Source organism: Ilyonectria robusta (assembly GCF_021365365.1).
Source record: "Ilyonectria robusta strain PMI_751 chromosome Unknown BGZ61scaffold_17, whole genome shotgun sequence".
In the NCBI taxonomy this organism is placed as follows: Eukaryota; Fungi; Ascomycota; class Sordariomycetes; order Hypocreales; family Nectriaceae; genus Ilyonectria; species Ilyonectria robusta.
Window position 1 is genome coordinate 540487 of NW_025764451.1, and position 22471 is coordinate 562957.

The 22471-nt window shown below is 51.1% G+C and overlaps 8 protein-coding genes across 8 annotated transcripts; 1 reads left to right on the plus strand and 7 right to left on the minus strand.

The window, feature by feature from the left end:
- Position 1: 1 nt before the first annotated feature.
- On the minus strand, positions 2-2701 carry BGZ61DRAFT_456560 (ankyrin repeat-containing domain protein). The gene has a single exon (XM_046246534.1). It carries the CDS (start codon positions 2637-2639, stop codon positions 351-353), a length of 2289 nt encoding a protein of 762 aa, XP_046101147.1. The 5' UTR covers positions 2640-2701; the 3' UTR covers positions 2-350.
- Positions 2702-3383: 682 nt separating this feature from the next.
- BGZ61DRAFT_507989 (histidine phosphatase superfamily) lies at positions 3384-5363 on the minus strand. The gene is made up of 3 exons (XM_046251934.1): positions 4790-5363; positions 4100-4729; positions 3384-4046 (listed from the first exon to the last, which is right to left on the minus strand). The coding sequence occupies exons 1-3, from the start codon at positions 5159-5161 to the stop codon at positions 3489-3491; spliced, it is 1560 nt and encodes a 519-aa protein (XP_046101148.1). The 5' UTR covers positions 5162-5363; the 3' UTR covers positions 3384-3488.
- Positions 5364-5803: 440 nt separating this feature from the next.
- On the minus strand, positions 5804-8959 carry BGZ61DRAFT_590634 (kinase-like domain-containing protein). Its single transcript, XM_046256642.1, has 6 exons — positions 8757-8959; positions 8121-8687; positions 7134-8039; positions 6885-7082; positions 6344-6820; positions 5804-6281 (listed from the first exon to the last, which is right to left on the minus strand). The coding sequence occupies exons 1-6, from the start codon at positions 8862-8864 to the stop codon at positions 5817-5819; spliced, it is 2721 nt and encodes a 906-aa protein (XP_046101149.1). The 5' UTR covers positions 8865-8959; the 3' UTR covers positions 5804-5816.
- Positions 8960-9717: 758 nt separating this feature from the next.
- Positions 9718-11255, minus strand: BGZ61DRAFT_535397 (uncharacterized protein; the record flags this gene model as incomplete). The annotated part of the gene is made up of 3 exons (XM_046254270.1): positions 9718-9812; positions 9864-10552; positions 10639-11255. 3 exons carry the CDS (start codon positions 11253-11255, stop codon positions 9718-9720), a joined length of 1401 nt encoding a protein of 466 aa, XP_046101150.1.
- A 520-nt stretch (positions 11256-11775) lies between these two features.
- BGZ61DRAFT_358534 (uncharacterized protein) lies at positions 11776-13327 on the minus strand (the record flags this gene model as incomplete). Its single annotated transcript, XM_046240973.1, has 3 exons — positions 11776-12507; positions 12565-13212; positions 13268-13327. The coding sequence occupies 3 exons, from the start codon at positions 13325-13327 to the stop codon at positions 11776-11778; spliced, it is 1440 nt and encodes a 479-aa protein (XP_046101151.1).
- Positions 13328-14380: 1053 nt separating this feature from the next.
- On the minus strand, positions 14381-14938 carry BGZ61DRAFT_66433 (uncharacterized protein). The gene is made up of 2 exons (XM_046256965.1): positions 14583-14938; positions 14381-14484 (listed from the first exon to the last, which is right to left on the minus strand). The coding sequence occupies exons 1-2, from the start codon at positions 14803-14805 to the stop codon at positions 14450-14452; spliced, it is 258 nt and encodes an 85-aa protein (XP_046101152.1). The 5' UTR covers positions 14806-14938; the 3' UTR covers positions 14381-14449.
- A 1977-nt stretch (positions 14939-16915) lies between these two features.
- On the plus strand, positions 16916-17938 carry BGZ61DRAFT_282258 (uncharacterized protein; the record flags this gene model as incomplete). The annotated part of the gene is made up of 1 exon (XM_046238472.1): positions 16916-17938. A coding segment is annotated over one exon (1023 nt), but the record flags the coding sequence as incomplete, so codon positions are not given.
- Positions 17939-19657: 1719 nt separating this feature from the next.
- Positions 19658-22027, minus strand: BGZ61DRAFT_481019 (uncharacterized protein; the record flags this gene model as incomplete). The annotated part of the gene is made up of 5 exons (XM_046249257.1): positions 19658-20149; positions 20198-21096; positions 21150-21666; positions 21765-21912; positions 21960-22027. 5 exons carry the CDS (start codon positions 22025-22027, stop codon positions 19658-19660), a joined length of 2124 nt encoding a protein of 707 aa, XP_046101154.1.
- Between the last annotated feature and the right edge of the window lie 444 nt (positions 22028-22471).

The window sequence follows — 22471 nt, forward strand, 5'->3', positions numbered from 1 at the left end:
CTGTTGCATCTAGCAGATGGATAGGATCATGTGTGTGAGAAGCTCTTGCTATTCTTCCTATCTAATAGAGGTCTGTTAGGTCAGTCTTATAGATGAAGATGACCTCGGATGACCTCGGACGGCCGAGAGGCTCCGGATGGTCCGGAGTCTTTGGCTTCAGCTAGCTATTGATAAAATCAAGGAAAAGCTAGGACTATGACGAGGCAGGTGGCGATGGACGCCTATGATGAAGGAAGAAAGCTTCAATACAGTAGAAATCCGATATCCCGATCCCGAAATATGTGACAGAGACTGGTCAGAGAGGGGTTTTCTAACCCCCTTCAGACTAACGTCATGATATCGCAAACAGCTTAATGTCGGATCAATCTTCCAGTATAAATGGTCGGATGCCGCGTGATCCAGATATCGAAGGCTGTCTTGCCGTCTGGACTGTTGATAGCCGGGTCCGCACCTGCATCGAGAAGCACCTGGGTCATATGCTCCAACTCGGCTTTCGTCATGGCTTTGTCAAGTCCTCCAGTTATCAACACCATCAGGGGCGTGAAACCGGTTTGAGTGAGGCGGTTGACATCTTTCGATGCACCCTTTTGGAGGAGCAACTCGAGCGCGGCAATGTTGCAGTTGTAACAGGCGAAATGAAGTGCCGTGCCGCCGGAGGTAAGCGAATTATCGCTGTTTCCACTTTGTGTCGCATGAATATCAGCACCATTGCGCAACAACATGACCATCATTCTCTCGCATATCGTGAAAGCATCAAAGAATGTGCCCTGATCCCTGCCCAGATGCAGTTTTGTCGCAGCGATGCTCATTAGAGCCGTCATCCCTTCAACATTACGGGCCTCAAGGTCTAGGTTTCTCGAGACAGCGCCTGTCATCATCATCTGGAATCTGGTGGGTATTTCCAGAACTGTGCTTCCAGGACAATAGAAAAGACTATTGTTTGCTTCGCTCGATCGATGTGGCAACATGTTGAGAATTGTGTGTAGATGAGCAAGCCCCTCACTGGAAACGCCGTTTATATCTGCTCCGTGCTTCAACAAGAGCTTAATGGCTCCTCCGGCATTGAATTCAAGAGGCAGCCGGCACGCATATGCCAGTGGAGAATCTCCAAGCTCATCTAACGCGTTAGGATCAGCGCCGTGCTCCAGAAGGCTTCGTAGCAAGTCAAGTCCTGCAGTCTGTCCGCAACGCCTGCTACGCTTGAACCAGCCTGAGCCTCCTTCGAAAAGAGTCGAGCTGCGCAAGACGAGATGGATTGGTTGATAGCGCTTTTGATCTATCGTGTGAGTCCCATGCACATCGGCGCCGCGCTCGAGCATGAAAAGGACTACCTCTCGCACGTCCGTTGTCGCCTCCTCAGCCAAGAATTTTGTCAAAAGTGTTGAATCCTGAAACTGTTGGTTGATGTTGGCCCCATACTCTAGGAGTATGGAGGCGATATTGAGTCTGCCTCGGCCAACAGGTGTATGATCCCCGACGCTGGCCTGAAAAAGCGCCCGCGTCATAGGCGTTTCTGGGTCACTTGCTCCTCTCTGTAGTGGAGAACGAGCACCTTCCCTTGAGAAGAGATCAGGGTTCCAGCATTTGGCCTCTGTCTCGGCTCCGTTTTCAAGCAGTAGCCTCACAAGCGTAGATGATACTTGGAGAGTTACGGCCAAGTAGAGGTTTGTCCGGAGCAGGGTCAGTTCTCGATACACCACAACTTCCCCACCATGCGCGGGGACGCCATGTTTGAGAAGAATATCGACGAGATCCACCGCGTAAAGCATCAGCTTTCCGCAGTGCTTGATTGCTTCGTATATCAAGGATCTTCCTCTACGTCGGTTAGTAGGATCGCGGTCAACCGTAGAACCCCCTGTTGACGGTTGCTTCGGGGTTGTATTCACCAAGGCTCTCCCTGCGGGTGATATATCTGCGACTCGGAGCCCAGCTTTCAAGAGCAACCTCAAGATCATTGGGTCGCCAAGACGTACTGCTTCTTGTCCGGCATTGTTACCCCAAGGTGCTACATCGTTAGGATCACTTCCTAGATGTAGCAGTTTCTTGATAGCGCCGATATTACCCGTCCGTGACATGACAAGGTAAGCGAGAGGTGGTGTACTCTCTAGGTTGGTAGCATGGATTGAACAGCCATGGCGAACAAGGGTTCGCACCACGTCTGCGTTGCGGGCGTAGTGGATTGGACGAAGATCTCCTGCAGTGGTCAGGTCTGGATCTGCGCCATAGTCGACTAGCAGGTCGATGACATCGGCATTGCCACACCCTGCGGCATGATGCATCGGTGGCATTCCGTAGAAGCCGGGAGTTCTCAGTCCACCTCCATGGCCATATCCAAAAACCGGTTCGTTGAGCCAAGGCCCCTGTCCTGCCGACGAGACAATGTTCTTGATTGTGTTTAGCCTTCCTCGAGATGCTGCCCAGGCCAAGACGAGGCCTCGAAAGCGAGGGTCGGACCCTGGAGATGGCTTCTCGCCCCGTTTCTCTGAAGGTCGGTAACGGGGCAACTTTAGGTACAGGATAGGATTAATGCACTCATAGTGTCGGCGACTAACGAGTGCCCAATTGGCAACGCAGCTGAAAGTCAAGTGTGTTGCAATTTCATGGCGAAGGTCGATCGGAAGATTGTAAAGATCCATCATGAATCTGGCCAGATACGATCCGGTCGGACGCGAGTAGGGCTGTTAGACTATATAATTTCGAAAAATGGGTCGAGAAAGCACGAGGGTTCAGCTAAGGTAGCCAAGCAAGAGGGAGAATGCAACCACATCAAGATTTGCTATTGGTTGCTAGTGGTCGGGATGTCACACGTTGTGACTCATTTGAAGGATTCTGCGCTGGCGATAGTGGCTGAGTCAAAGGTCAAATGAGTCAACTAGCTAACGAATCATGATTACTCCCAGAGCAGGGCGAGATGAAGCTGTTGGCAGTTTGTTGAAGTGGGGTTTATCCCTGGTATTAAATTAATTGACTCTTACCATGTCGTACCAGTCAGCGCACTCGACGCATTCGACTAGTGCTTAGTATGAGACTCCATATTCCGAAACAGAAGCATCATTCTGCCGTAAGTGCGCACCTCAACTCTTGGCTCTCGGTTCTTCAAGCTACACTAACAAACAATTTGAGAAATGTACAAAATATGCTCCAATTCGCTCTTTTAATAGCATAAAGCGAAAAATTCAAGTTCCATGGACAGGCCAGTCCAGTGTCGATCATGAATGGATTGATGCTGTGGGTCATGACTGATGGCGGACTCAGGTCTGATGCTGCGCGCTGGTTATAATCTGGGGACCGCTTTTTTACTATAATAGTAAATTAACTCTATTACCAATGATTCCCTTCATCATTGGGCCATATCCTTATGTTCGTAAATGTTTAAACCATAGTTACAGTGCAGAAAGAACATTAGATTACGTGACTAGTCCATATCCTCGTTGCTTTATATACAAAGTCGGCTTTACAAGGTCGACACTCAAAACCACTCCAGAATATTAAACAGAGATCGACCCGGAGCACTTGCCCTTGACCAAGCTAGCATTCTCACCGACCAGACCGTCAAAGTAGCCGAGCAGAGTCTCGACAGGCACCATTTCCATCAAACCCAGAGTAGGGCTAGAAGACTTCAACGTCTGCCCACCGAACAAAACACGCACATGGTATCCACTTGTGTTCTTGGGCACGTTCTTCTTCTTCTGGTAGAGCTCAAAGACAATCTCGCTCCCCATACCCGGCCAGACCATCTCATCGATCTGCAGTATGCTGAGCACGCGGCTGGTGGATCCGTCGTGCGCAAAGTTGTGGAAGTAGATGGTCTTGGACTCGCCCTTGATCACGGCGCGCAAGTGACTGGCCAACTCAGCGATCCACACGCCATACGCAGTGGATGACGCAGCGAGGGAGGCGGATGCGTCGCGGTACATTTGAGAGTACTCCCACTGACCCATGCGGTAGACAGCGTTGGCCAGCTTCTGGTCAACGCAAGTGGACGAGTTCTTGCCGTCGACAAGTTTACAGGGCAGGGGTTTTCCGTGGCATTGACGAGCGGACAGCTATATCTACCGTTAGCGTGTTATCATCAATGCGGAATCATTACTGAACTTGCGTTATCGTAGTAATGGTCAAACGAGGCGTGGAAGCCCGAGTCGGTGGAGGGTACGCCAGAGATGTTATCCAGTGTCTTGAAGAGCTCGCTGCTCTTGGTCAAGTGCTGCTGCCACTGTGAGTTGGAGGACGACTTGATCTGGCTGAACAAATTGCTTCCAACGCTGCAGGTATACTGAGGCTCTAGACTGTCGACACCTGATGCCTGGATGGCGAGCGGGATAGAGTCGGTAGTGCCCCACATGCCGTTGATGAACATGCCCGCAACCTGGCTGGTGATTTGGTTGTTGGTGACGCGGAACATGACCTTCTTGCGCCAGTTCTTGTTGCGAGCCGGGAGGAAATCGAGCAGATCATGGTAGACCTCGTACAGATCCTTGCCGTGGGTCCAAGAGTCATCCAGGCCGGCCGCGGTTATCTGAGGGAACTGGCACGATCCGATCCAACCCGCCGGAACGAACGGGTTGATTTCACCGGTGAAGCCCTGCCAGTAAGACTCCGCGGCCGACTTTCCGTTTTTGGTAAATGGCCTTCCAAAGTAGTACAGACCTTGGTCGTCGCAGTTCCATTGGTACGACTCGACGGGGAAAGCGTTGCTGGCGTAGGGAGTGCGCTTGTGGTGTCGTTGAATCTGTGTATGAGTGTATGAGGTTAGATTTGCATTTGAGATATGGACGGCTGGTTCACTCACCACCTCTACGTATTTCAGCTCATAGTCGCGAGAGGCCTTGACATACTCCCTCTTGCGCGCATGGGGCATGTTGCACCAGTTGTACGTGCCATACTTGTTGTTGGGCGTCTGGGAGCTATCATAAATAAATCCGTAGATTCCGTCGCTCTCCAGCGCCGAGGTCAGGTTGTTGATCTTGGAGCCACTCGGAGCATACCAGCCCAGGTCGACGGACGCGCCGATCACCGTCGTCGCCGACAAGAGGGCGGCCACAGAGGTTTTCTGGACAGACAACATGATGTAGTACTCTCTCAGGCCAAAGAGCGAAGCAGTGAGGACGACGACAACAAGCAGAAGCTGCGGTCTGGGGAGGGAAGGGCGGAAAGGAGGCATTCTGGTCTCGGGCTCCTCGCGGCAATCTTATATATCCCGGGCTGTCGATTGCACGTGGTTGACAGCGGCGAATGAGACCCTTTCGAGGATTGGATCGCGGGCATTATGCTGCATCAAGCAGGTTCGTGTAGGGAAGCCCGGCGGTTTATGGGGCTACTTTGACGAATGTTCCTAGACGACGCACGTTGTGGCTGGAATCGCGCTGAGTGGTTCGGTTCATCGTGTGGAAACTTGGCCGCATCGACTCCACAGTGTACCGGTCCAACACGTGACCTCATCCTGTTAGCAGCCTGTAATATAAGGCAAGAAGCGACGCTCATCGTCTGTCCGCCAATGGTCCTCTCGGAGAAATTCCAGTCCATCTTATTTGCATCGTTATTTCGAACGGAACAGGGCGCGAGGATATGTTTAATGTTCAAAAAATGTCACCAATGACACAAGAGAATTATTTCTGATCCAAACTCCATGTCTGGGGGGAGCCTATATAGCGGAAAAAGTCGCAAGTGAATGGCGCCGTGAACTAATCTAACTTCTGTCTGCTCCCTCAAGGTGAGCAAGTTGCCGACACAAGGCCAAAAAAACACATTTTTAGGGAAATCCTCTCAATAACAGCAAGATCCAGGGGACGGTTATTCAATTTATCTCGATAACACTCTCACTTACTAGTATACCTCTCCTCTGCCATCTGCATAACCGTACAGGCAAATGTCAGAGCAACTGTAGCAATAGTAGCTGGCACAACGGCATTCTGCAAGTCCGTGGGGTTAATTTTTGTTAGCCAGACAATTACAAAGATACCGTTCCCGACAGTGCAGAAGAGAAGCCAGGCGAGGAACCTGCGCTGCGAGAATCCCATCTTGACGTGCAATCCCCAACCCGCTTGTCCCATCTGCTTTACAAACGGAGGAGGGTTGACCTTCTTGGGCAACATGTTAATGATGGTCGTTTCTCCTTCAGCCAATTTTGGATCCTTGAGTCCAAACACTATCTGCTCCCCTGCGGCTCTCATATGAACGTCGTACGGCTCAGGGACAGAGTGTTCATAGTCTCGGTCGGAAGTGGGAGGGAGGCCGGTTTGCATAAGAGAGACCTGGTCTCTATCTCTCCACACCACAACAAACTGTGCAAGCGCTGTCAGTGTCTGTCGGATTACTGTAGTGAGGGTCATTCGGGGTTGAGTACCTTGACAAATTCGACCTTAGTACATCGTTTCCAAGACAGCCGTCGCAGAATCCACCTCGTGCGGGAACTGCCTACTGAGCTCCCGATAGCCCTGTTTACCTGTCGATACAACTCCTGGTCATCGTTCAGAGTGTTTGTGTTGACTATGGGAAACAGGTGCGTTTCAGCCGGCTCTGTAAAGACCTTCTCAACACACCAGTACATGTCTTTAGATGGGCGTGGAGTCGGTAGGGGCGTGGAAGGATGACTCGTAATGCCCGGAAGAGGAGCGTTACCGTGTGTTGGTTGGCTACCGGTGTTCGCGGGATGTCCCATCGTATTCAAAGGTATATTGAAAAAACCATGCTGTGAGGAAGCGGCTTGGTTGTTTGCCACGGGGAGGAGAGTAGTGTTGTTGGTTGTCCTAGGCAAGCATGTTGGCTTATAGCGGTCAAGCTCGTCTTGGGAAAGCGATATGCTGAGCTCATGACCTCCCCACTTTACAGAACGGTAGTTAGCATAGATTCTCCGTTTCGATCCATACAAGCCGCTGGGCACTCACTTGCCACGTCATCATGAACTGGTCAGGTCTCAGAACCTGACGAGGGCGCCGAAATGGAGTCCAATCGATTGGCCTTCCGGTCAATTTCTCCATGCCGAGTTGCAGAGTTTCGACGCGTGTGAGAGGTTTAACCTGATTTGCGGGAGCAAATCGCACCAGACGTAAACCGTCATCATAGACGATATTTGGGAAATTGACCTGTACAGCGCACGTTAGCCATGGACGAACCTCGGGGATAGCTTCATATACAAGTGAAGCCAGTGGCATAATCGTTGGGGTACTAGCCTCGATGAGTGCCTCGCAAACATGCGTTATCGTGGGTCTTTGAGCGGATTTGAGAAGCATCTCCCGAAGAATGGGCTCAAGCAATTTTGCTCGCACATCCTTACCCGAGAGGTGACTAAACCAGTCGAGGACCTGGGTTTTCACATTCTCGCCGTCATCGAAGCGAGTGTCGTTGAACATGTCGGACGAAACCTTGCCCTCAGTCGTCGTGATGTAGTCTCGAAACTCGGAGACGCCCGCCGAGCCTCCGCTCACAAGAAACGAGACCATCTCGGTGAAAACACACCCTAGCTTCCAGATGTCGTTCGCCAAAAGGTCCCTGGCTGAAGGGATGCGGATTCTGTCTGAGCTTGGGGTCGTAGCTCTGTTCGGTGACGCCTTCCGAAGCTCCGGGGAGTCGTAGAGCCACGCCGACTGTAGAGCCACACTTCCCTGCTCCCAGGTCAGGGCCTTCGTGAGGTCGACTGATAGACCAAAGTCGGTAAGCTTCAACACTAGATTGCCCCCGGCTGCTATCTCCTCGTAGATCAAGATGTTGGATGGCTTGATGTCGCGGTGAGCCATCTGTATGGCGTCGTGGAGGTATGCAACAGCACTTGAAAGCCCAGTAAACTGTCCCCAGAGCGATTCCTGGGCGCGTGTGTGAAGTCTGAGGTTCTCACCGTAACTTCCTCGGAAAAGATGTTTCAGATTCCCCAAAGCAAGTGGGAACATGAAGTTGAAGTACATATTTCCATTCATTTCGGATCTGAATACAGAAAGCGTCTCAACGAGATGGGGATGATTCACGCTACTGAGGCGCTTCAGGGATTCATACTCGTCCCAAAAGCGCTCTGGGGAGATAGTCTCGTGAAGTCGTTTGATTGCACACTATTGATCCAAGATGTTAGCGACCAAACATTTAGCAAGGTAGCCAATTATCAGGTCGATCGGAAGGGAATTTTAAAATACCTTTTGAACCACCTTCTCCGCGCTTAATTGATCAGGCTGTTCCGCCGACATGCGGACTGTCACATTAAACACATTGGACGTCTCACCAGTTTCCAGTTGGACCGAGTACATGCCGCTCAATACCCTCTTACCCTGATCATCCATACCGGATCGGTTCATCTCAACCAAGACTGGGCTCCCCATCTTCAACCCCTTCATCGAGTTCATCAGGGGAGTAACTTGGGAATTTGGATTGAAAAATGGGATCCCGCTGATGTCAGGAGTTCCAAGTCTTGCGGATGCATCATATGACTCTTTGCCTTTGGTCCCACTTGCGGTGTTGCCTTTCGCGGAATGGGATACGCCTTGTTGAGGGTCTATTGAGGGTACGTTTTCGGTCGGTTGCGTCGCTGAACTCGTGGCTGAACCCCCGCTTGAGCCAGTAAAGCGCCCCCCCCCTCTCGCATGACTTGCAAACACTTCATTCTGTAGCTGAATGTCGCGGTAAAGTGTCTGTTGGTACAAAGAATTGAGTTCGTCTTTGTTGAGACGGCGAGGTGCCATTACTGTTAGGTTACCGCGACGAAACTACCGAGTAACTGGCTGTTAGTGGAGGAAATGATGAACCGGAAACGTCCTAAGAAGAGGTCTACGCACATAAATTTCGCAGTGGTCTCCGAATATATCGTGTAATAATTCCCTGGCTCGTCCTATATCCAGGTACCTTATTGCCAGGGTGAACTCCACATACCGTCCCTTGTTCATGATGGGGCTGGTAGAGATCCCGCAGAGATCTTTGATAAGTGATGGTTGATTCTGCGGAGCATGTATGAGGTCGAGACCGGTAGATCACCTTCAGTAGAGTCCTCGATAAGGAATATGAAGTGGCAGAGCGAGAGATCCTGATGGACAAGTTGAGGGAATTTAACGCTTCAAATAGGTAGGATCGAACGCGGGGAAATAACAAATGCAGCCAATCATGGTGTTATTGGCCATGTGTGACAGTACAGAGGTATGGATGCCTTATATTCTACCAATTTAAGGCACCAATAGTTCAGCCTCCAGAGCCTGGTTTCAATGTCAGACTGGTACCACGCAGTATCCCACCGCTAAAGAGAAACCCCTTGCACAACCCCGTGGAGTATTGTCAAAGGAATGGCAGCGAGTGAAGCTTTAATGTATCAGAGCTCGCCGGGCAGCGACGAAAAGGCCTCTCTTCCGTCGAACTTAACGTCTACGAGATTCTGTACGCAGGCTTGTCATTTGAAAGCCCTGCATACTAACCACTACCTGCGTGAGGGGGTAAATAGGACATTCTATCTAGTTATTTCTGATAGACGCAAGGCACATCACGGAGTCTAGGACAACAAAGACGGTCGTTATTGAATATGCAATCAAGGTATTGCAGTAATTCTATTGCTCCAAGCACGATTAGAACGAAGATCCTTACCATCACCGTTAAGGCGAGCGAGTATAGTGAGGGTAGCATCGCAGCAATGTTCCCTTCGAAGCGTATGGGAGTTCCTCAAGACGACGCCCTAACCTATCGGCCAACAAAACCCTTCGACCGATATATCCCTTAGGTCCAGACCGACCACTACATAACAGCGTAATGGACTCAGTGTTCCAATGAGAGCACACGGGACACCTCTTCAGCAATATTATACTCAGCCACTTTGCGAATTGACTTTGTGAAGAGACTGGGAAACAATCCTGTGACGATGTAAGCGCTGGTTTAGAGAGGTTGAGAATGTTGCCAAATACCGAAAACTTTCATGAAAGCGTACATTGCATACTCTTGGATGACTCCCATATTGCGCTTAGAGTTTTGCATCTTCTGTGCAGCTTTCAGAATTTCGTTCACGCGTGGCTGGCGCAGAGCCACATACTGCTTCCCAGCTCTGCTGATTGCCTGTTTCAATGCCGCTTGCTCAGTCGAGTAATGTCCCTCATTCCTTTTTCCAAGGTGACGAGCTAACAAGAGAGCAAATGCCTCGCAGTCCTCGAATGCCTGTGATGTACCTTGGCCTGACGTTGGGGGGAGAGCATGCGCAGCATCTCCGAGCAAGACAACCCCATGACGCTCCCATGTTGGAAGCTGCGGCGAGGTCCACGTCGGATACATGTTTTGGACTGTAAGAGATTTGAGGATCCTTTGGACCACGGGGTCTTTCCACTGGGAATGTCTGTCACGGAGCTGAGAAACCACATCGTCGACGTCAATGCATTTGCCGTCGGGACAGTCCTTGATCTCATAGGTGGACCACCAGGCGAGGGAATCGCCCGGCTCCGAGACGTGAAAGGGTGAGTCACGTTGAGGATCGGAGGAGCAGCTGTCGGAGAAGAAGTAGCCGAAAAAGCCATTTCCTCCAAAAATGAAGTTCATGGATCCTTTGTCGACACAATATTTAACGTCTGCGGCGCTGACAAACCCGCCAATGCCGACAAGACCTCTGGAAGCAATGGTCAGCTCGACACGGCATCCATTGACCGTTGCGGTTCACGCGCGACGGGAGGCGGGAGGCGAAACCTCACTTACTCATACTTCGGGGGATATAAGTCTTCTCCAGATTCTGGGAAGAGAGCCCTCTTCGCAATGGATCGGACTCCATCCGCCCCGATGATCAGATCAGCTTCGACGGGATCACTACCATCAACGAAGCGAACAGTATTTCTGCCGTCAGCGTTGGCGGTAACGTCCAGCACTCGTTTGTTGATAATTTGTTCGTCCGGGATACGACTGCGCAGACTCTGCCAAAGCAAATGACGACTGCATGCCACGGTATGCATATGCGCAGCAGGACCAGCATCTTTGTCATGGTTTGGCCCGTTAGGTTCGATGCGCATGAGTACATTTCCATTCTTGTCCTTCAAGTTGGAGTGCGAGGTGACATAGCCGCTGCGTGTAACGTCTCGAAGGAGGTCCTCATCAAGACGTTGCAGGACACCCAGGCCATTTGGCGCAATGCCTAGTCCGCCGCCGACAAGCAGGGTGGATGAATGTGTACCGCCTGATTCGCGTTGATGAGCATCCGTGTCTTTGTTGGTATCGTGTGCCTCGTATATCGTTATAGACGAAATTTCTGGTATGTGTTTTCGAAGCTCGAGGTAAGCTGTGCATCCTGCAATGCCAGCGCCGATGATGACGATTTTCATTGTTGGTTGAGGTGATAAGAAGGATATGTTGAGGCGTGCTCATGAGACTGAGTTTATTCTGTCAAAACAAAGATAATGGGCGTCGATGCTTGGGTTTAAATACCACGATATTCCAGGATTTGGTTACACTTGCACTATCAGGCAGCACCACTACATTCTTCGCAATTTGCGGCTGACGACTCATACACTGACCAGTAATTTAGACCAGAAAGGCGTGTGATGAGGGTGATGACGAGGGAAGTCCGCTAAGTCGCAAAGCTAACGACTTCTGGTTTAGCCGCGGGATTAGTGTTATGATGGGGCTTGTCGAAACACTCATCCCTTCTTCGTATGACCGTATTCCACGCCTTGAATCTAATGTCGCCGGAGTGTGTTGGTTGCAGTGTACGTAATGTGTTTGCGTGGCAACAACCCTTGCATGGTGTCGACCGAAGAGAGTTTCTGTTAATAATTTGCGTCAATTTATGTGGTGAGCTGCGGTTGATATCAGAAGGAGAGGAAACATGACGGGACCACATTTTCATTTGCCAGAGTAGTGCTGCAGGATGTGAGCGGCTACATCGGCGAAGTACTCGTGCGAAACCGCTGCGACATCTGAAAGCCCTCCGCCTTGTACCTTTTCCCCTTGTAGCATCTCCAGAGCCAAGGCTCGTTGCTGTGAAGACGAACTCCAAAGGCTGACGACCTTCAACTGCAAGACCATCATGATTGACCCACGATCTGGTGCGGGTCCAGATGCTGCAATGATGAAATGGTATGCTGACAAGATGGATTGTGCGTGCTTTTGAATGCGCATATCATATAAAGCTGCTGAAGGAGACACGAGATGTGACAGACGAAATATGATTAGGTTAGCCGCGTCGTAGAGGGAGGATAAGGCTGCTGCTGGAATATTCGTAAACGGTAGCAGTGGTTCCTTTAAATCCACAGAAAAAATTGATTCCGTTCTGGAATTGGATCCTTCCATCAGTTTCGTTTGTCCAAAGACGCCGCTCGATATGCATCCAGACCACCACTCATGCATTTGGAACATGGCGTCTTGTAGAAGTTTGTCAAGCTTCGTTACCAGCTCACAAGCTTCGTGCTCCGCTGATCTAATTAACTGGCTCGCCACTGAAAGGCATCTTTGAACTCCGAAAAGAGCATCAATAAGTTGATCGAAGACCAGTTTCGGATAGATTTCAAAAGGGATTGTCATCCATGCTTCCGATGCGAAAGCGGAGACCTCGTTCTCGGCCATGGCGGCAATAAACTGGATACCGCGTCAATATAGAGTCCAAAAGAGCAATGGCCGTCGGATTAAACCAACCACTTGAAGACGCAAATGGCTGAACATGTGGTGCATGAATCCACTGCGGCAACGTTCCGGCCCTCCTGCTTCGAGCAGCTTTGCAGCCCCCTTGATATGCTGAAGCCATGCTCTCTGGCTCGTGCCAGCCCGGGTTTCAAAGTGAATGAGCATGACGATTGCACACACAACGCCCTCGGCAAAGGAGATACTCTCACATGACAGCAGGCATTGGAGATCTTGCAGTGCTTTGGCATAGCACTTGCACGCTGCTGTCTTGATGGAAACGTCATCAGTGAAACTGCCGTAGCTGTGCATCGATGCTGCGCGAATAGCGTGCTTCACCAAATCTGGCCCTGGAGAAGCTAGAAACGCAGGAAGCTCGTGCAGCCATGTTTTAGGCGGCATGTTGGGAATTGGCGGTGGCTTCATGGGACCGAAGAAAGTCTCGATGAAATGGGAAACAAACAGCTGGTCCAAGGCGCTGGCACTGGACGGCTGCGGCCCCGGTAATCGTGGCGAAGGAACCAGACTACGAGCTGGAATACCAAGAGGGCGACACGATGACGAACTTGATACGGCATGCACAAAGAATGACTCGGTCCGCGCGCCTGGACAACGCAGGCCCATGTTGAGACATCGAAGACATTCTGGGACGGATTCGTCGCACTGTACAGGCTGTTAACGAGTAGAGAATGGATGAGCAGCATATTCATATTCGTACCTTGACTTTACGTTTGCGACACGTCGCACAGCCTCTGCTTCTACCGGCGACGTTGACCATGGCGGTGGAATTGTTTTAACAGAGAGCAGTAATATTGATGAGTAGATAGATGATGGGCGTTCATTGGAACTTAACTCAGCAGAGCTCAGGCATTTTATATCGTACCTGAGGCACCAAAGCACGCTATACCTAATTTGTAAGGTTCATTACCAAATGGCCTGAGGGAGATGTATAAGTGTGAAGGGCTGCCCCAGGGTCTCTGCAATGAAAGCGTGCCGCAGATTGGCCTATCTAAGATTGAGGAGCAGGAAAGAACGAGAAGTTAAACTAAGCATAGAACCTTGATTCAATTTGAGAAAGGTTCGGTGGTCATGATAACGCCAACGGAAAGCCCGGTGAGTGTCAACCGAAACTCGTGGATTTCCAGTCAGCCTCCAAGATCACCACGCCATCAGACCTCAGGCTTATACATTGATTCTTGGATATATGCGGCAGACAAATTGAAAGCAATTATTCCATCAGGGGTTTGCAGCAAAGATTGCGCATCTGACGACTCAACATCCAGGCTGCCACCGTTAGGGCGGCGTTGCGATGATGGACCTGAAATCCGACTCATTTCAGCATTGGGAGAGTTGTAGCCACTTGTAAATTCTTCCATTGTTGCGGTTGACGAGGTCGATACTCCATCTTCGCCGGTTTGATGAAGATCATGGGTTGGGAACCCAGGATTGACTGGCCAATCAAAATAATTCTGGCTTATAGCATTCGTGGCAGATCCGTTATAGTCATTGACGAGTCTGCTTTCAAGGTTGTCTTCCTCGGCTCGAGGGGGCTTCGAACTCTCGTTGTATGATTGGGGTACCTGTCCCAGAAAGTTGCTGCATCCCCGTAAGGGAGCAGTTGGCGGGCGACTATCTTCACTCGGAAAGTAAATTGGAGACGGTGGCTGCCCTGACAATGCCGTATAACGAACGGCTGTTATTGGTGCGTCAAGATGCAGCAAAGCCGGATCTTGCGAAGCAGCCGCAACCTCGGTCAGGATAGAAGCCTGGCAGTCGTCATCTGCCCAGTGACTATCCTTAGGTTTGAACCAAAAAAAACTTTGCGGGGATGGCAAAGAAGGTGAATGAGTCACAGCATCTCCAGACAAGGCAAGCTGTTGATAAGACCCAGGAATATGCCTCAGTTGACGCCCTTGTTGATCCAGCACCTGGTACCTGGCGGGAATGAAGAACTGTATTAGTCAAGCTCCCAGGTCAAACATTTGAGACACCAGAATTAGGATACAACTTGAAGTACCTTGGCTGCTTGTTACCTTCTTTATCCTTTCCCTGTGAAGATCGAGCCGCTCTCCCGCGGTCGCCGGGATATTCTTCAATGACACACTCCCTGCCGTCAGTTTCACATTGCCAACAAGGTGGGTTTTCGTCGACTGTGCATCGCACCAGCAGACGGCGACAGCTGCGACACGTGTAGTAGATCTTCCGCTGAGTGGGTTTATCCACGATGGCCTGTGGTTGGGATTGGCCGCCCGGCATATCCTCAACGCTCTACCCGCCCGCTGTACGAACTACGGCGATGCTAATGGGCCAATCTCAAACTTGGTCCAAGACTCAGCTAAGACGCGGTAACGGTGGATCGACGACATAATTCCTTGCGGTCGGAGGGAAGATGGATAATGGAGGGGCTACATCACTGCGGGGAATCATGGAAATGATGTGAAGGCTGCAATTGTACCAAAAAGCGGAGAGCATCACGTGAAACAATGCCGTTCATTACTGAATCATTTGCACATTTCATTCCAGTCTTTGTATTCGGCCACAATTATATCCGACCAGCTTGGTGGAAGGTTACTTATCCGAACACAATGGCGATCAAGCTGTCACACAGTGAGGATAACATTAAACGCAGCTAAAAGAGCCCCGTGGACACGCAAACGAGAGGCTTCTAGCTGAGTTTCAGAACTAATGTTGTAATAGCAACGAGTGGATGAGAAGGTTTGGCGCATGTGTGCCGTGTCTCCAATATCTCGCCACTGACGTAGCACCACCGCAAGTGGTTCACACTCATAAATAAGTGACTCTCCCAGAGTATGTAGCTACCGAGCGACTTCGTTGCATTGGCTCAAGAACTCCCGACTCATTTAAGCTCAAAGACTGGTCTATCATCAGCTCAAGTCGGCTGTGGTGATCCTGCCCGGATTTGGCCAAACTTAGGTTGCCACATTCCGGGGCCTAAAAGCAGCCATCTGCGTAACTGATCATCATCCAATCCAGTCGTGCGGTCATTGCATCGTAGGCGGAACACGGTGGTAAAGGTTCTTAAAGGCGGTACGTGGTGCAAGACAAGACCTAACATGCTGTGCTCGGATTGGCGAAGTTGGCCAGACTTGATGGTCAGGGGCATCTGCTGTTGTGATATTTCACCGCATGCAGTTATTGGCAGCCATGAACCAATTTTACACGTCGGTTCCTCGGTGCCACGCTCTTACTGGTCAAAGACATTGGGACGCAGTGAGGCACAAGCCTCCATTCCCAACCCCGCCACGGCTGATGCAGCAACACACGGCACGGCACGGGTCGTAGTGCAAGAACTGGAGTCCATTAGGCACGCGACAGTACTTGTCTTGGTCACAGGAGTACTTGTACGCCATGACGCCTTCCTGCAGCCGCAGAGCTGAAGCCGCGGCGGTGAAGCGCTAGGCCGATGTCGATCACGGCATGTCTCAGGTCCTACGTACTTAGGGCATAGCGCGATCGATCGTGAGAAATGAGGAGAAGAGGAGCGAAAGGCGCCGAGTATATAGTCTGCGGCTTGCTGGTGACAGGGCTGGATTAGATCAACGTCGTCTTGTTCACAATTGCCCATGCTAATCAGGGCGAACTTATTGTTGCGGAACCGCACGAGTTGTTGAATACTTGGTGTGGTCATTTCTATCCCATGCTTCCACCGTTTCAGCGGTTGCGCGCCGAGCGGGCTCGCGCGCCTGTGCCAATCGAATACGATGGCCTACCTCACGATATTGTAGGCGTGAGCCTCAAGGGCGAGCTGCTGCTGCGCGATCAGCGAGCCATGCACCGAGACATGCGAATTGAGTGCTTCACTGGCCGGCCGGCGATCCTCGATGGCATATACTGGCGTGTCATTTCGCTCGAGGCCATGACCAGTCCCTCAGATGCGATTCTGATTCTCAAACTGGCGGATCCACGTAATCCAGCGCGTACACGAACCCTGACTGGCACCAAGGCGACACGTGTGCGATTCCCAAGTGCCGAAGGCGAGCACAAGTTGGGCCCAGTAAAGCACGGCATCGTGCGTATGGCCCCGCTGGCATCTGAGGCCAAAGTACGAATGCCGCTCCGGTCTGGTCATCGATTTGAGGCTCGGCTGCTTGGCCGTGAGCTCGAAGGGCCGTATACCATCGGCGTCAGCGACAGCGGCCGATTGATGGCGACAGGCGTAGATCGCAGCGGCATCTCGCAGTGCATTTCCATCCAGCCAGGCGACATTTCCCCGCGATACGAAACAGTGGAATCGCTCGACTTTGGCGCCAGCTTCGACGTCGACAGGTTCTTATTCTGCGAGGATCAACTCCGCAGCCGGGCGACGAGCGTCGGGGCCGACCCGAACGGCGGGCCGATCCAGGACCCACTGTTCGGCAGTCTTCCGGCCGGCGAGATGCCGCTGTTGACCAACGGCGCCGGCCACCTCGCCGTGTTCGAAGATTTCATCCGCGATCATGCGCAGCCAGATGCTGCAAGGGGAAAGCCGCGACGGTTGACGCTGCTCAACCTCTCGATGAGCAATCAGGGCGATGCCCGCGGTGTGCTCTCCGCCCTGGTGGACTTCCGGCGCCAAAACCCGGATGCCGAGATGGCCATCGTCGTTTCCAAGCTTGGCCCGACCGATTTCCAGGAGACACCGGCATTCCGCAACTATATCCAGATCTTAGACGACAATCACATTCAGGTCGACACCTTCACCGGCGCCGACGGCCCAACTCGCCAGGTGATGCACGCCAAGGGCATCGTAATTGATGACCGCGTGTTATTCAGCACCGGCGCCGTCATGGACACATGGCCCATCAACAAAGCCGACTTCTCTATCGAACTGCCCCCGACTGCGGCTATCTCATTCCGGCGGTACACCGACGAGGCCATTCGTGGCGATGCATCCCCCGAACGCCGCGCTGAGCTTGCCGCTGAGCTCGCGAGCCACGGGGTCGTCATTAACGACCCCGTCGCCGGCTTGACTTATATAAGTCGCGTGCAAGACGCCCTAATCCGTGGCGCCGCCCGTGAACTGATGGTCAGCTTGTCGGAGTTGGTCGACCCCGTGATGACAGAGATGCTCCTCGACCGCGTGGCGAGCGGCGTCGACGTCACGATACAAGTCCGCGAGCTGGACCCCGTCTCAATTCGACTCTTGACGGATGCCCTGGCACGCTATCCCAACCTGCATCTCGAGGACTCGAGCTGGTGGGAGCCACGCCCGCATTGGAACGCCATCATTGCCGACGGAAGCACTGCGTACCTCGGCACGTCGTACCTGTGGCCGACGCAGCGCAACATGTTGCACCAGGGTCGGTCGTTGGAGAATGGCGTGCTGCTCAATGGCGATGCTGCTGTCAGCGTGCGCAAGCAGATTGATGAGCTGCGCACCCGGGCACACAGTCTAAATATCGCGGCCCCCCCGCCCTTCTCAACCGGGAAGTATGTTTCTCAACCCGCCAGCCCTTATAGGCGCCAGATCATGTTGCTGGTTTCAATATGCGGTTTTGTAACTTGGTGTATCAACGCAGCCATGATCCCTGGTGGTCACACAATGCGTTCAGCCATCGTTTCAGCTACTCTCTGAGGTTATGCAAGGTATCATGTACACTAACATTCAAATGCCTCCGTCATATATGGTCCTTGTACTACAAGAATTGCAAAATAATTGATCGCCCTGTAAGTTATGCCGTAACTGGCTTCGCCAGTAGCATCCCCTCAGCCACCTCGACTCGGCATTCGCAGCTAGGACACATTTGAAGATCAAGCCAGGACAGCAATTTGTTCACATGTAGTTTGGGCTTGGGCGAGAGCCACGGGCATTTCCAGAGGCATACTGTTGCAGGCAACTCGCTTTGTACCCAGATAGTGCAACCCGCTAGGAAGCCCCTGCATGATAGCCACCTTACTTGCATCTCGGGACTACATGACGATGGCGCTTTGCCTTCTACCATCGTGTGATTGAGGGCATCAGTGGTAGTAAAGCCTCATATATAAACAACATCCAAATCCCAAAAAGTATTGCTATTTGCACACACAAGTACAAACTCCAATCCAAAGACAATTATTAACAGTACGTCTAATACAGCAGTTTAGGGAATAACGATTTTAAGTATTATCCCCTAATAATAATGTTATCGTCTTTATTTTACATCCCATAATAGATAAAAGTTAGGATCATACGAATCCACTCTTTGGCTGTGCATCAAAATGCATCAATTACAGATTAAGCAAGAACGCTCATTCCCTGCATTTTAGCATAACTAAAGGCAGTTTAATGATACCGGAACCTTTTTTAGACTGTGAGGGATGGTGAATATTGATACTCAAGTTCGAGGGAGGCACTAAAGCAGAGACATCTAGAGCTAAAAACCATTTAAAGTGTGCCGAAGAATGTGATTATTTCCTGTGCAAGTCCTAGGCGGCGTTGAAGCTGCTTGTGGGCCTAGGTAGTGCCAAGAAGCCGTGTGCTTGCGATTCTTGTGAGTCTCACTAGACCTCTCATACTAATTATTGACACTCCGCAGATCAATAGTCATGATACTTTCTATTGATTTTTCTGTTGATTTGTTTTATTATTTCTCAAAATCAACACCAAATTGGTGACTCCGCTTCCAAATCTGCGGAGCTCGTTAAGGCTGTCACGGATCGGACACGGCCCGAGCCTGACCGAAGGAATGGAGATCAGACCCGTCGGATGATGCCGCATATAGGCTCTACTACTATCGATGTCCGTCTTTAAATACCGCCATATGCCTCAATGGATTGTCAGTTTGAACGGTCTCAAAATCCCTCCTCAAGGCTGACCATTAATTCAGACACTGGTGCAATTCATCAAGGGACGAAACGCAGATGAAAAACGTCGAGAGTCGGGTGTTCGTATACAAGCTTTAACTGTGGCTGTTATATTCAGCCTGAAAACAAGCAGCTCCATCTTTAATGCAGCTTGTATTCTGGAACCACAGCTACCAGACAAATATGAATCCGTCCACTTCCTTGACAAAGAGACTACACGTTAGCCATAAGCATCGCCAGGGTTAAGAGAGTCATTATGGGGCTAAACTCGACAGTATAGTATACACGTCATGTACAAAACAGCCTACTTTCTCGCCACACATTCTCAAACAAACGGATTATGTACGGAGGACGACGTTCCCAGCATCAATTCCCAAGAATCATGAGCATAGCCACCGAAGAATTGATCAGCTGGAAGCAGCAACTCATTGAATTGATCAGCCGGCATTAACATGACATCGCTAGTGGCTTGGGAATTGGTCGATTCATGAACTGTATCTGGTTGGGGAGCAGGGTCATTGACCATTGCAAGAGCATTGGCCCGCTCTGTCGACGTTGCAGTGCGCTCTATGGCCGTAATCGATGGCAAGCGCTCAAGATTAGCTTGATTCTGAGGCTGGAGGGTTGGGTGAAAGGCCAATGTAGACCCAAACATAGAGTTCTCTATATTCGTCGGCCTAGCTGCGGAACAAAATGCGGAAAAGTCCAGGATTCCAAAGAAGCCAGAGATGTCAATGCAGATGTTGTTACTTTGACGAGTGATGGTAGTCTCGTAAGACACTGACATTGTTTCTGCAAGACTTTGCAACTTCTTGGCCTGGTCATGTTAGCATGCAAACGACTGGTGGCATTTCTTGGATCTTACAATATGTTCCATATGTGGCCACTGATGGCGCATGTCTAGAATTAATTTCAGGCATTGATCGTAACCTTGCTTCTTCTTATTTCGGGCTGACTGTTCTTCTTCCAGGAAGCTCTGGTGGAGTTCTATCGTTGCCGCCACCGCCGCGGAGTAGCCAATTACAGGATCCGACACATAAAATTGTCTAGAGTCCAGAAACTCGATGAAGTGGAGGATCCACGAAGTGTGATGTGATAGAGAGAAGAAGGTTTGTTGCAGAAACACCTCTGACACGTCTCTACTACCTTGCAGCTGCAGCATAATGAGAATTGGGTGGTTGAGAATGCACATGGACGTGTGGTACAAAAAGCGGCTGAGAAACCAGGGACCCCAGTATTCCCTAGACTCTTCAAGCTCCTCAGTTGTAATGCTCGACAGGCGGATAAAGCGATATCTGTGGATTGGGGGGAGCTTCTGTCCAAGATCCATCAGCGCCGAGAGTGCCTTGGAATACTCGGACTTGTGAGACCACGGGGCAAGACCGCGCACTGGCGATCTTTGGCCCTTGACGTAGATCTGCACCATGGACCACACTTCGCTCAACCTAAGAACGACGGACAGAATGCCTTGTTCCTCATCTGGACGCATAGAGATCGCTAGACGCTGGCCTTCCGGACTTGCTGCAACAGCCGGAGGGGAGGAGGCACTCATGGGGAAGACAATCTGCTGCGTTGACTGGTCGGAGTAGGTAGGAACTTGTTCTCCAAGTAAACGATGGAGAAGAGCGATGCTCCAGTAGCACCGCCGTCGTTCGTCCACCATCTGCTGGTTCTTGTTACCGGGCATGTCTCGATGAAGTTGTGCGCACTGAGCCAGTGTCATTGCCATAGAAGAGTGCACTCGGCATTGGTCTAGGTCTCCGTCTGCAGGGTGTTAGTCAAGCCAAAGAAGAAAAGTGTACAGAAGAGGTGCTTACTATTCAGTTCGTAGAAAGCCAGCAAGACCAACGTCTGTAACGTTGATAACTCTACGCGTCGTGAAACCACCCGGGACATGGCCAATTGGAGAGCAGCATCGGCGAACTCCTTGACGTCAATGCCATAGTCGTGTCCACTGGGCGGGAACTTTTCGGAGAAATTGGAGGCCAGCACCAGGACTGCATACACTACCTCAGAGTCACGCCTCACGAACGATGACACGAAAGTCTCTCGATGAAATAATGGGAGGGGCTGAGAGTCACAGTATACCAGGTAGACCTGTGCCATGGAAGTGACAACGTCCCAAGACGGCATTACAGGCCTTGCTACCAAAGAAATAAGTGGGGACTGTTTTGCTCCTGTCGCGGCTGTTGTAGTTGACTGGGACGGAGCTGGACTGTTAGGTGCGAGAGGCCGGCGCTGCCGCCGAACTGTGGATGGCGTATGCGGCGATATGCCGTTTCTTAGGCCCTGTACCACCTCGGCCAGGGTTGACTCTAGTGACTCTATGCGATCCTGCTATATGTTGATCTCAGCCTCAGCTGTCAATGGGGCTAGGAGGGGCATGTTACCCATCTTCTTTCTGACTCGGAGTGTCCTGAACACGGACGCACGTCTCTGCTTTCGTGGGAACCATGCCGAGGTTGATCTTGTTCCGTATAAAACGCATAATGGTGCTCGAGCGTGTAAGAGCATGACCGCCGCAGCCTATCGCATGTGGCGCAGACAGGTCGCTCTCCTGAACACTTAGATTTCTTCCGTCTGCCATACAATCAGCTCCATCCTAGTAGTATCGCGAATACACGCACCGGCACGAGTCGCAAGCTTGACGCGTGCGTTTCAGCGGCCTCTCATCTCGGGGCTCGTATGTCTCCATTGTGGTAATGGCCAAAGAGCTAGGGCGAGGAATGACAGAGTTGGTGTGTAAAGGTGACAGTGAAACTCGAACGGAGTAGATGCTGCCTTATCTGACTGACTTACGCCATAACCTCAAATTCCCAGAGAGGATTAGCGTTAAGATACAAACAGGATACCCCGCGCCCTGAAAAAGAGATGGGAACAGGGGCCAGGATGTTATCCACAAAGATGCAGGTTTGTCAAGTGACGGTTAGATATGGTTCAGTTTCTCGCGGGTTGATCTTTAGCGGATCTCGTCAGATCCAAAATTACAGATCATTTCTATCCCCATGTCCCCGTGTGTCAAGAGCCTGGACCCTGAGATTGCCAGTAGGACGATTTCTCAGTGTTCAGTAGCCAACAGCCTACCCTGGACTTGAATCATCTCTGTACGGGGAGGATTTAGAGAATGGAGAGATGTAGA

What these genes read in the sequence shown, in the direction of transcription:
- BGZ61DRAFT_66433 (XM_046256965.1), bottom strand. Translation starts at nt 14,805, where the DNA reads ATGCCGGGCGGCCAATCCCAACCACAGGCCATCGTGGATAAACCCACT. An exon ending in ACAGGGAAAGGATAAAGAAG is followed by an intron (nt 14,485 to 14,582) that starts GTAACAAGCAGC and finishes CATTCCCGCCAG; the next exon opens with GTACCAGGTGCTGGATCAAC.
- BGZ61DRAFT_507989 (XM_046251934.1), bottom strand. Translation starts at nt 5,161, where the DNA reads ATGCCTCCTTTCCGCCCTTCCCTCCCCAGACCGCAGCTTCTGCTTGTT. An exon ending in AGCTGAAATACGTAGAGGTG is followed by an intron (nt 4,730 to 4,789) that starts GTGAGTGAACCA and finishes ACTCATACACAG; the next exon opens with ATTCAACGACACCACAAGCG. An exon ending in TTGACCATTACTACGATAAC is followed by an intron (nt 4,047 to 4,099) that starts GCAAGTTCAGTA and finishes CGGTAGATATAG; the next exon opens with CTGTCCGCTCGTCAATGCCA.
- BGZ61DRAFT_456560 (XM_046246534.1), bottom strand. Translation starts at nt 2,639, where the DNA reads ATGATGGATCTTTACAATCTTCCGATCGACCTTCGCCATGAAATTGCA.
- BGZ61DRAFT_590634 (XM_046256642.1), bottom strand. Translation starts at nt 8,864, where the DNA reads ATGAACAAGGGACGGTATGTGGAGTTCACCCTGGCAATAAGGTACCTG. An exon ending in CGGAGAAGGTGGTTCAAAAG is followed by an intron (nt 8,040 to 8,120) that starts GTATTTTAAAAT and finishes TTGGATCAATAG; the next exon opens with TGTGCAATCAAACGACTTCA. An exon ending in AGTTCATGATGACGTGGCAA is followed by an intron (nt 6,821 to 6,884) that starts GTGAGTGCCCAG and finishes CGTTCTGTAAAG; the next exon opens with TGGGGAGGTCATGAGCTCAG.